Raw genomic sequence first — 12,812 nt, 5'->3', positions numbered from 1 at the left:
AGAGTGCAGAAGAGAGTTACCAAAATGATTCCAGGGATGAGGGTCTTGTGAAGATAGAGTTGTGAAGCTGGGCAGTTCTTCTTTGAACAGCAGAAATTACAGTAGTGTATAAAACAGATATTTAAAATCATGAAAGGTTTGGAGAGTAGATAGAAATATTTTTCTTCCTATTGACAGATGGTCACAAACCAAGCAACAAAGGATAAGACTGAGTAGAACATAGAACAATTACAGCACAATTCAGGCCCTTCGGCCCACAAAACTGTGCCAAAAAAAACAAATGTGACATGGAATAAAACATTTTTACACAGCCAGCAATTATAGTCTGGAATGTACTGCTAGTGTACTAGAGCAGGTGGAATCAATTGTAGCATTCACAGGGGAGCTGGCTAAGTATCTGAAAGGAAAGAACTTTCAGGGTTTTTGGGAGTGGGGCTCATTGGATTGCTCGCGTTGAGCTGGGATAAACTTGACAGGCTGAATAGCCTCCTTCTTCCATGCTGTAATTATTCTGTGACTATGATCCTTACCCAGGAAGGATGTATTTCATTTAAGAAAGTGGTTTGTAGGTACACTATATGCCATGGATTTCAGAAATTGAGAAGTGACCTCAAGGTTCTTGAAGGTCTTAGTAGGGCAGAATCTGGAAGGGTGCTTCTCCTGGTTGTAGACTATAGAACTGGGTAAATCAGAGTCCTGGAATAAGCAGTCACTTGGGGTGAAAAGTTTTGTTTACTATTCCAAAGAGTAGTGGGGTATTTGGGCATCAATATACAAAAGACAGATAAATAGATTTTTGGATCCAAAAAGGAATGAGAAAATTATAATGATGAAGAGGAATGAGTTTGCTTACTATGGGCATATTCCAATCAAAAGCTCCAAGCATACCATGTTCTGCTTTTGACACAGATATTTTCTTGACTTTGCACAGGTCCATTTCCAATTACCAGCTTGATGATAGGGTCTTTGATTCTGTCATTGACACCTGATGAAAATTTCATGATGTCAAGCAATATGACAGAACTCAGTAATGGCACACTTGTGGATATTGCTGCCAGAGATGCCCAGAGAGTAGTCATTGCATCCTCTGTCACTGTTCTTGCTGGCATTATACAGGTAGTACATTTTTAATTGTTGATAATTCTATTCAACAACTGCAAAATTTTATTTAAGTTCCTCTTGGTGATAACAGTTGTCTCCTCAAATTCTAGCTTGTGCTTGGGATTCTGCAAGTTGGTTTCATTGTTCGGTACCTCTCCGTCCCCTTAGTGGGAGGATTTACAACAGCCGCTGCCTTTCACGTCTTTGTCTCCCAGTTGAAAATAGTTTTAAGTGTGCCAACAGAGAGTTACACTGGAGTCCTTTCTGTCATATATGTGAGTATTTATTTTCACTCCTGAAGAATTGCTTTTTATGTAAAGTTGTTTATAAATATTAAGACTAAATATCAGGATAACTTGTGACATTGAAATGCGATTTATTATTTGAGAGGCTTAGTTGCTGCTGTCTGCTTTTCTCGGAATATCAGAAAATAACCATTCAATTTTCATGGTTTGAAAATACAGCTACCCTTTTAAATAATATTTTTGATTAAAAGCAAATTTAAGGTTATAAGACAGAGGCTGATATTTCTAATTTCATAGGATGTGTAAAGCCAAATTTAATCACAATCATGTCACAGTAAAGCAAGTCATACAAAGTCACGATAACAAAAGTAGTAATCAGCCATGTCTTGTACAATAACAAGCAATTTCAAAGAAGATCCACCAATTATGGAAGAATAAATTGAAGCAGTTCCTGGATGGAGGGAGCAGGCTACAGCTTTTTTTTTTGTTGAGTTGCATAAAGATGACAAACTTCATAGTATGGAGCTGGCAACTTGAGCACTGATTTTGCAGAGGACCTGGTAGTTGAAGGTGGTTTCTTGGAATGGAGACTGGTAACTGGTGGAGTGCTACAGGGGTCAGTGTTGGGACCCTTCTATATAAATGATTTGGATGCGAATACACAAGGCTTGATTGGTAAGTTTGCGGATGACACAAAATTAGGTGGTGGTGTTGATAGTGATGACGGGGATTTTGATCAGTTAGGGAAGTGGGCCGAGGAGTGGCAAGTGGATTTCAATAAGTGTGAGGTGATGCATTTTGGAAAGTCAAACCAGTGTAGGACTTGTACTATGAACAACAGGGCACTAGGGAGGGTAATGGAACAGAAGGACCTAGGAGTTCAAGTGCATAGTTCATTGAAAGTGGCATCACAGGTAGACAGGGTGGTGAAAAAGGCATGTAGCACGCTGGCCTTCATCAGTCAAGGTACCAAGTATAGGAGTTGGGACGTTATGTTGCAGTTGTATAAGTCGGTGGTGAGGCCGCATTTGAAGTACCGTGTACAGTTTGGTCACCCTGTTATAGGAAAGGCATGGTTCAACCGGAAAAGATTTACAGAGGTGTTGCCAGGACTAGAGGCCCTGATTTATAGGGAAAGGTTGGCCAGGCTAGGTCTTTATTCCTTGGAATGTAGGAGACTGAGGGGCGGCCTTATAGAAACGTTTAAAATTATGAAAGGCATAGATAGGGTGGATGGTAACAGTCTTATCCTCAGGTAACAGTCTTATCCTCAGGGCGGGGGAGTCCAAAGCTAGTTGGCATAGGTTTAGGGTGAGGGGGGAAAAGACTTAAAAGGGACCTGGGGGCAACTTTTTTGCACAGAGGGTGGTGAATATATGGAATGAGCTGCTACTAGCAGAAGTGGTTGAGGCAGGTACAATATATCATTTAAGAGGTACTTGGATTGGCAGATCAAGAATGATCAGAAGCAGTGGTGTGTGGATTATATTCAGAACACCATAAAAGGAAAAGGAACATATTGCAGGAAAGAATTTTTCCTCGGGCCAAATTAGAGTGGATTGATGATGTCATACAGATTAGGGCCACATTTATCATCTGTCTGCAGTCAGTGAAAGCTTGATGCCTTTGTTATAAATAATGTACTTTACCTGTGTGGAGGTGAGATACTTGTAGTGGATAGTGTGGTACAGGGAGTCTTAGCCATGGTATGTAGTGGGACTGCATTGCCTAGAATCTAAAAGGCCAGAGGGCTTCTAAAGTTAAATTTCACTTTGCTGCTCAAGCTGAGTTATACAGATTGCCTTTCTTAATATAGAATATACAAGTAAGTGAGTCTTGTGCATTGGGTCTTTACCCAGTTTATAGTCACCACTTGCATTTGTCACTTTGGTGTGTGATTGTGGCTGACAGTTTATCACATTGCCATTGTTCTGTACTTGCTCCATATCCCTTGATTACTTTAAAAATCTGTCCATCAGCCTCAAATGAGCCTCTACAGCCCTCTTAGTTAGGCAGTTCTTAAGATTGATCCTCTCCAAGTGTCGAAATTATTCTCATCTCTGTTCTGAAGAGCCGACCATGAAGATGCTGATCCCTGGTTCCAGACACCCCAGCCAGGAGAAACATCAACTTTGTATCAGCCCAGAACTGCACACATCTACCCGCTTTGTATCTACACTGAACTGCTGAGGTCTCACTAAAGTTTTATGAAGTTGGAGTATAGCCTCCCTAATTCTGTATTCAATGCCCTAACTAATGAAGACCAGTATCCCATCTGCCTTCCTAAATGCTTTGTCTACCTGTGTTGCTACCGTCAAGGATCTATGGACTTTGAGATCCCTCTGTTGCTCAATATTCTCTAAGATCCTACCATTCATGGTGTATGTCCTAGCCTCTAGTGCTCCCAAAATGCATCACCTCACATTTGTCTGGATTAAACTCCATTTACCACTTTGCAGCCCATTTTACCAAACATTGATATTTCCCTGCAACCTAAGACTACCTTCCACACTATCAACAACTCTGTTAATATTTATGTCATCCACTAACTTGATTTTTTTTTCTCACATCTACATCCAAGTCATTCACATATATAACAAACAACAAGGATCCCAGAACCCATCCTTGTGGGATACCGGTAGGCATCTACTTCCAAAAAACAAACCTGTACCATCACCTCTGTCTCCTACTGCCAAGCCAATTTTTGGATCCAGTTTGCCAATTTGCCCTGGACCCCATGAACCCTAACCTTTTGAATCAATCTCCCATGTGGGACCCTGTCAAAGGCTTTACTAAAATCTATATAATCCACTTCCCAGCCCTCATTGATTCACTTTGTTTCCTCTTCAATCAAATTGGTCAGGCAGGATCTGCCTATGACAAAGCCATGTTGGCTGTCTCTGATTAGTCCCTGCCTTTCTAAGTGATCATTAATCCTCTCCCTCAGATTTTTTTTTCCAGAATCTTCCCTACCACTGACATTAGGCTCACAGGTCAATAGTTACCAGGCTTTTCCCTGCTGCCTGCCTTCAAGAGGGAGACTGAATTGAGGGTAGGCTTGATGGTACAGCTGCTCTCTATCTCCCTGTTACATTTGTATCTGTTTTTCTGGGAGGAAAAGTTTGGCCAAAACATTAAAAGAACACATTTGTGCTCTTCAAAAGTTGCCTAGAATCTTGTATGGAATGTTGATGGCTAGATAGCTACTCAGGTTGAGAGGCAACATTTGTTATAACTTTCGTTAATTTTATTTTTCAGACTCTTATTGACATATTTCGCAACATTCGACAAACTAATATTGCAGACCTCATTGCTGGTTTGATCACCTTTGTCTTGTGTGTAATTGTGAAAGAAATCAACACTCGTTACAAAGAAAAAATTAAAGTGCCTATTCCGATTGAAGTAATTGTGGTGAGTAATTGTGATGGAGCATTGGTTCCCCTTTCCTCCCCCTCCTGGTTTTTGTCTTGTCCTCCTGCTTTTCCTGCTAATGACAGCTCACATTAAATGCCAGGGGACTCTTCAACCTGAGTAGTGTTTATTTGGGTAACCCAGTGCTGTTCTGACCTGATGTTCACCTTTTGGCAGTTGGATCAGAGTCAAGAACAGGAATTTCACTTTCCTCCTCCAGAGACCACTGGTGTCAATTCTTTTGACCAATTGCTGCTTTTTTCCAAATCAATCAAGGTCTAGTAATTGCACCTGGGTTAGAATGACTCGATGTGAGGGGAGAACTATCCGTTTCCCAAACGGATTATTTGAAGGTTCTTCAGGCACCAATTTGCATGCATTGAGGGTGATGTGGCATTGTGCCAGTCCTTCCCATTTATTTCCATGGCTGACTTACCACATGGACATATAAAACACCTGCTCATTCAGAGACTTGTTTAAAAGTCACAGTTCACACATTTTCTTTTCTGGCTGAAAGATTTTCCCCTTTGCTTAATCAAGGGGGAATTTATTTTCCCTTGGCTTAGATAAGCAAAAGGTTTAACTGTTATACAAGCAGGCATTATTTGTGAGGATGAGCTTGCATTTACATACATAGCATCTTTTCACAATCGCAGGTGATCCCAGTCTTGGATAATGAAATATTTTAAAGTGCATCACCATTGCCATGTAGGAAACTTGGCAACCCATTTATGAGCAGCAAGATTCCACTGAAGCAGTGATACTGGCCAGACAATGTACTTCAGTGATATTAATCTGCAGAACATTAGGGATAACTCCCCGACTGTCCAAATAGTGTTTGAGGTCCTATTGAATACATCAGCCGAGGCTTCTGTTTTATATTTGAAAGATGGTATTTTATTAGAGTATCAAACTAGTTTTGACTTCAAGTTATAGTGCTACCTCTGAGCCAAGTCTGACAATTTAATGATGGTTACCTTCTTGAATAATGTCACCTCTTGGCTCCTCTGTTTCAAAATAAAGCCTAAAGGTGTTGCCATCATATTTGCCATCAGCAGTGGCTAATTAAGGTACACGTACTGTGACATTTCCCATGGTGGATGCCAGAACACAGCATTCTACTGTAGTCTCAAGGGAGCAAGGAAGGACAAAGTGCCCTCGTTATTATTGTCCACTGCTCCATTAATGATAAAACAGCACCCTTACCTGCCAAGAAATGGTTGGCCCAAAACCTTCAGCAGTTATGGCTTGTGATTACAAATTGTCTATGATACTTATGTGGGGGATAAAAGCAGTTTAAAAACATGCACTTGAAATGTGAGTTTAAGTTGCCTCAGTCAATTTGCTGGATTTCTGTAATTCCAGGAAGCATGCAATTAATGGGAGGCGGAACAAAAAAGCCAGACTCAGATATGTTGGGTCATAATTTTAGTAGGAAATGCATTACTAAACCGATTATATCAGTGCGGGTACATCCTCCAACTCTGGTGATCTGCCTTCAGAAGGCTGATATGTGTGGTTGGATGTGACGTAAAGGATGAAAGTGAGTCCCTTTTGAGAGGAGAGGCTCCAAGGAAGGGAAGTAGCTCATCCCATAAAGATGGGTGAGCTTCTTAAATTTGAGTATTGAAACCATATAAGAGGGAGTCAGCTGGTTTTCTTCAGTGTGTCTGGGTGACAAGCACCCACATCCTAATTAAAAAGTGGAAGTGAGATTTGCATTATGTTTCTACTTTGAGGCACTGGATAATTGCAAGCACTTTACACCAATGATGTGTTGGCATTCTTACTAAGTCTTAAATGCACTAGGCAGTTTGTGCACAGAGAGCATTAAGAAACAACAATGTGGTAATTTACCAGGTAATCAATTTGCAATGTTGACTGAGGAATAAGTATTGGTTAGGCCACCAGAAATAATTTACCCTGCTCTTCAAAATAGTGCCATTGGATCTTTTACTTACACTTAGGAGGGAACATGGGCACTCCATGTCACTCCTCACCCGAAAGATAGCATCTCAAGTGCTGCAACCTCTCAACATGTCAGTTTAGATTTCTGTGCTCAAGTCTCTATTACTGGGTTTAAACCATTACTTTCTGAATTGGAGGCAATCTTGTGTCTTCTCATTGGGATCAGCACTGGTTTATGCAGTCTAAGCATCTAACCAGGCTCAAAGATTTCATCTCTGTGCATTTTCTATGTAACTTGCATGAAGGAGCAAAACACACAAGTATTTGAGAAAACGATGGCTAAATTAATAAGTGGTCATGAGAAATATTGGGCATGGTTTTAACTGAAGATGTAGGAGGAAGGAAAGGTGGAGACACTGGTAATGCTGCAGTTTTGAGATTCTGACGTAGAATGAGTTGATGCAGGGGAGAGTAACAATCTTTAAAAGGTGGTTAATGTTCAAACATGTATGTTTGCTTGTTTCAGACTATTGTAGCAACAGGAATCTCATATGGTGCTAATTTGGAACAAAAATATAATGCTGGTATTATCAAAAGCATTCCAACAGGGTAAGAAAATGAAGAATTTTGCTTTCTTTTAAAGCTTCTAATTTGTCTGAAATTCTAAAGGTTCTGTTGATATCCTCTATTACAGACACTAGAATTTTTATCTGATTGATTTCAGAAATATTTGTTTTTTCACTCATACACAGATTTTTACCACCAACACCACCAGATGTGAGCATGTTTAGTCAAATGGGAACATCAGCCTTTTCTATTGCTATAGTGGGATATGCTGTGGCTGTTTCTGTTGCTAAAGTTTTTGGTACCAAGCATGACTACCCAATTGATGGAAACCAGGTAAGAAAAAATTTGAATGTACGATCTGTTAACCTTTAAAATCTGAATTGCATTCTGAGTGAAAATGGTTGAACTTGCATAGTTATTTCAGATGCATATAGTTGCATTGGGTTGATTAGTCAATGTCAAAATTAGTCACCATAGTCCTACAGCTATTGAAAACTTTTATAAGTTTGAAACTTTTATGTGTTTAAGATGCAAGATTTGTATTTGATTTTCATAGTATTACTTACATAACTGCAGTTTTAGAGTGAAATTATTTTACATTTCCTGCACAATGCAAAGAAAATTCAAAATTCAGAGTGTGACCTGATGGTGATATTAAAATTGTGAAGACTTCTTGATTTAAAACTAACATCAACAGGCTTGTAAAATGGGCATCGCCTACCTGTTTGTATGCACTTCCCAATTTTCTGTTTATGGTGGGATGTTGACCAGGCAGGAAAGCCACTACAGCCTGTTTTACATGCAATTCAAAGTTTAATTTTTAATATCTTTATCTTGAAAAATAAGGATGGGAATTTCAGTGACAAACATAATTTAGAAAATAACATTTATTCCAGGCTGAAACTGCAGTTTCTAAATCATCTTCAAATCTGCTAGAAAACCTGCCTCTATTAACATAATGGTTTCCCTAAAATGTGGTGTTTATTATCGTTTTGTTCAAATTAATGTGAAGCTGTGGACCAATTTTGCTTCATGGTGGTGCAGGTGTGCATGGACTTTACAGCCAGTGCTGTGCCTGGTACTTCATTACAGCATTCAGACTGCCTGAAGACTTGATCATTCACTTGCATGTCAGGACCTTCAGGGGGGAGCAGGGAATTTGGGAACAGGGCTGCAGTGCTTGACCAGAGAAGTTGCACTATCCATCCTGCTTGCTGCAAGGATCCAAGTGGTGAGATGGTTGTTGCAGAACAGTTGTCATGAGCCCAGAACATTATATCAGAGTGGGAAATAAGGCAATATTAATTCCATTCATCTTTGGGCTGCAACCCTGATGCCTTCAAACTGAAGACTGTGAAAGATCCCAGCACAAACTCCAACAGTAGTGTTCTTTGGGTACATCTCCATTTGGAACTTTATCAGCTAAGTGCCTCAAAAGTGAGACAGGAGGCAAGTACAACCCTATTTGCATAGTCTTGTTTACTTAAATTTGTCTGTACTCTGGACTGTGTGTTTGGGTATAACATTTGCCATGTCACAGAGCTGAAGGACTGATGAAAAGGGTTTCTGACCTACCACCTTGTCACCACATGTGGGGAACAAAAGGCCCCTTCAAACTGTGGTTGTTTGGGGGTTACAGATATTGACTTGCTTCACACCTACTGTGCAACCGCTGCATGCACAGTTATACTGCAACACTAAGACTGTTAGGACTTGTTAATGCTGGAACCATGCATAAATAAATAACTTGTGAAATCAATCCACATGCAACTCTAAATTGATGGCAGTACTCAACAATGCAGGTCGCTTCAATTTGCATGGAGAACCCAGTATTGAGCAGCAGGAAGAATGTACCACACAAGGGCTTCAAGTGCTTGCAATCTGACTGTTGTGCAGGAATGTTGGTTGTCAAGAAGTACAGGTTTGTGTTTACAGACCTTGTCTGGGTTTGTGAAGGCTACAGGGAGGTGTGGCTAAAAAATTGTTCTGACTTCTGAAGTTCATCCAAACTTTGTTAATCCAGACAGGGAGGCTTTTTTGACGAGTCATTCCAGGAGACAGCTTGAAATAATGTTATTGATCTCACGGCACAACTGTTTAGTGCATCCTGCACTTGATCAAAATGGATGATTTATTGCACATTGTCATTTCAGTGCCCATATTTTTAAAGCTTTCAAATTTAGTTCTCTATGTATTCCCTAAGTTAAAAGGAACTTAGAATATATCTGCCCACTTCCACTGCTGGAGTAATGCCACCAGTAACTTTGCAAACATAAGCACAACAAGCAATAACTAAGGTCACTTACTGTGTGCATGGATAACACTTCATCTTTGTAGGAACAAAATCTACCCTATTCAAAACAGGACAATCAAGGGGGATGCTATGTGATTGCTGATACATTTTTGTTGGTGCCATTTTATCATTTGTATTATTGTGCTATCTTCCAGGAATTTATAGCTCTGGGAATTTCCAATATTTTTGGTGGCTGCTTCTCGAGCTTTTTGGCAGGCACTGCTCTGTCCCGCACAGCTGTACAGGAAAGCACAGGTGGAAAAACTCAGGTGATGAATAATAGTGGCTAACTGTGTGCTTGTATCTTGTTAAATAATTTGTTGGGCTGATACATTGGCTGTTGAATTAGTTATATGATAGTGAATGAAGTATTAACGTAGTGGTCTAGTTGATGGTTAAGTGAACATTTCAAATGGGTTTGATAAAGTACCACACAATAGACTTAACAAATTTGGAGCACGTAGGATTGAAGGGAAAGATGCAGCATGGGTGCAAAATTAGTTAAGAGAAAGAAAGAAGATGGGAGTGATAAACTCTAGACTTTCTAGACTACTATGTTCTTCATTTTCTCCATCATTTCTTGGGTTTGGAGTCATTAGTCTTGAATATATTTTAGTGATCTTGACGTTAGGCTTTATGATTTGTACACTTTTAAATGAAAGAAATGTAGCAAACAGGGAGGCTGACATGCAGTGTATTGTAGAGAAGTGTGAACAGATACATTTTGGTAGAAAAAACATGGACAGGCAATATAAATGCAATGATAAGTGCAATGATACAATTTTAAAAAGAGAAGTCAGAATTGAAACCTGGAGGTGTATGGGTACAAATCTTTAGTGTCAAGACAAATTGAAATGGCTGTTTAAAAATCTGTTGGGGATTTATGGCTTTATAAACAGAGACATGGAATACAAAAGCAAGGATGCCAGACTGAATGTTTATAAATTACCAGACTGGTAACTAGAAAACCTAGACTTCTGGTAGTTAGGAAAAGAGCCTCTGATTAAATGATGGGAGCTAGGATTAGGCAGAAAGTTACTAAGATTAGGCAGAATGACAGCAAGGATAGTGAAAGCATAATGTATGTTAATTCTCATAGGGGATATGGTTGTAAGTGAAAATTTTCTGGGATCATGGGATGGCGCTGGGAATTGGATTAATTGGAGATCTGTTGATGACCCTGTCAGGATAGGCACAGTGCTGACTTTCACGTTTTACAAGGGCAGATGCAGGGATGATATTTGCCTGGCTGGGTTTCTAGACTTAAGGGATCACAGACTCAAAATAAGCAAGATGGTTGGCCATTTAGGACAAAGACGAACAGAAATTTCTTCACCCAGAGAGTAGGAAATCTTTGGAGTTTTCTACCACAGGTGACTGTGGAAGCTATTGTCTATTCAAGACAGTGATTTGATATTTTGGATAGTAAGGTAAACTAGAGATGTGGAGTTAGTCCTGCATTCCTGCATAATGGAAAGAAGTCAGCTGTAATCTTATTGAATGGCAGAGGAGGCACGAAGGGCCTTATAACCTTTTTCACTATATTATTAGGTGACTGAATTTGGTATGAATGCCTGTCAGTGACACAAATGGTTTTTTTTGTGTCTAGTGCCTTACAAAATGGTGAGTTCTTGCATGTATGTGGTATTGTTTTTATTCTGTAAATGAATATCTTGTACAGCAGAAATTTTACTTGCTAACATCAATGATTTCATTAAGATTCTGCTAAATATCTATTACAGATTGCTGGGCTTTTAACTGCAGTAATTGTGATGATTGCCATCCTGATAGTTGGAAAGCTACTTGAACCTCTGCAGAAGGTAACATTGCACTGTTTTGTTTATGTGTTATCTCCAGAAACTACGGGAATAATTCAGTAATGGTTTCTATGAGATGATCATGTTAATTCGGGCTTGTGGTGCAGCCCAGCTTCCCTGATTTGTGAAGCTCTGAATTTGCGAACTTTAAAGTTTCCTTTGCTTTCTGAAGCTATATTGACATTGTTCAAGAGTTATTTCTCCTCCACAGCAACCCCTCCCACAACCCTCACAAAATTTAAATTGCTGCCACAGTGCAGTTTGGCAGTGTGCTCATCCTGTTCACTCAATAGATTGCACAACCTGCACACCCACAGAAATGCCCAGCATTTGGAATTTCATTTTCTCAAGATTTATTGTCCAAGTTAACGATAAGATTCTCCACTATTTAGCTCTGCGGTTCTGAAAGTAATCATGCCATTAAATTGCTATTCCCACACCCTTCTATATCACAAATGCAAATGTCTGCCAGAGTGCCCTGCTAGAAGGAGCTTTGATTGCTCAGAAGATGGAGGAGGTAACTTGAGGTCATTGACTGTGGCATTTGCACACAAGTTCACCACAATTTTTCTACAGGGAGGGGAGACTTGCAATCCAGATTGCCAAGAGGCCCCTGGGAACAATATGTTTTTATTTTAACCACATATAGTTCTACTGCCACCTCACCACTTCTCTCACGGGGCAGATGTAGTGAAGCTTATGCCTTTTCATGAATTCCGGTTGTATACTCAGCGGGTTGTTCACACAGATTTCCAGTTTGGAAAGTGTGGACTGCAGTTGTGATGTCAACAACTCAAGTACATTGGACAACTGCAGGATGTTGCAGAGATTTTGATTTACCTTTGAGATCAGTATAACAGAGGATTAAACTGGCCATTCACCCAAATTCTAATTCATCCCTTGCATACTCAGAAATATCATGTTAAAGACATAAACAAAATAACAACATTTAAAAGACATTTTGATAAGCACATGGATAAGAAAATTTTAGAGGATATAGGCCAAATGGGAATAAATGGGTTTAGCTTAGATGGGCACCTTGGTTGGCATGGACAAATTGGGCCGAAGGGCCTGTTTCCATGCTGTATTACTCTACAACTTATGTCAACTGCTATGCAGGCCCATGAATCTAATATTTCTTCCTGAAGAACTCAGGGTTGTATGGGAACAAATTGCAAGCAAATATTTCCTTCCTTGTATTTTCTGTGTATTATTGATAGTCACTCACATCAGTAATTTTTCTCTCTTGTACCACTTACCACGTAATATACTGCCTTTTCTGAATGCTGTTTCACTGGGAGGAATAATTGTGGTCTCAATGTCCTTCCCTTTGCTGGACACATTGTGCTTCAACATTTGTTATCTTGCACTCTTTCATAGGATTGGTTGCATATGCACAAGCTAGCTCCATATTTCCCACTCTTGGCATGAATAAGCATGGAGCTTCATGGTGATAGAATGATGTTATTA

At 39.7% G+C, this 12,812-nt stretch overlaps 1 protein-coding gene across 3 annotated transcripts in view; it reads left to right on the top strand.

Annotated features, from left to right (window-relative positions):
• LOC127580243 (pendrin-like) overlaps nt 1-12,812 on the top strand; it is a 57,796-nt gene that overhangs the window by 29,476 nt on the left and 15,508 nt on the right. For all 3 annotated transcript variants that reach the window (XM_052033390.1, XM_052033391.1, XM_052033392.1), the window contains 7 exons: nt 932-1,116; nt 1,212-1,376; nt 4,605-4,757; nt 7,192-7,274; nt 7,418-7,565; nt 9,681-9,794; nt 11,268-11,345. In XM_052033390.1, the coding sequence (XP_051889350.1) occupies nt 932-1,116; nt 1,212-1,376; nt 4,605-4,757; nt 7,192-7,274; nt 7,418-7,565; nt 9,681-9,794; nt 11,268-11,345 (926 nt within the window). The remainder of the gene's footprint in view (nt 1-931; nt 1,117-1,211; nt 1,377-4,604; nt 4,758-7,191; nt 7,275-7,417; nt 7,566-9,680; nt 9,795-11,267; nt 11,346-12,812) is intronic.

The sequence above is a fragment of the Pristis pectinata genome, chromosome 19, assembly GCF_009764475.1.
Source record: "Pristis pectinata isolate sPriPec2 chromosome 19, sPriPec2.1.pri, whole genome shotgun sequence".
In the NCBI taxonomy this organism is placed as follows: domain Eukaryota; kingdom Metazoa; phylum Chordata; class Chondrichthyes; order Rhinopristiformes; family Pristidae; genus Pristis; species Pristis pectinata.
The sequence above is the reverse complement of the archived record's forward strand: the minus strand, read 5'-3'. Positions and strand labels throughout refer to the sequence as shown.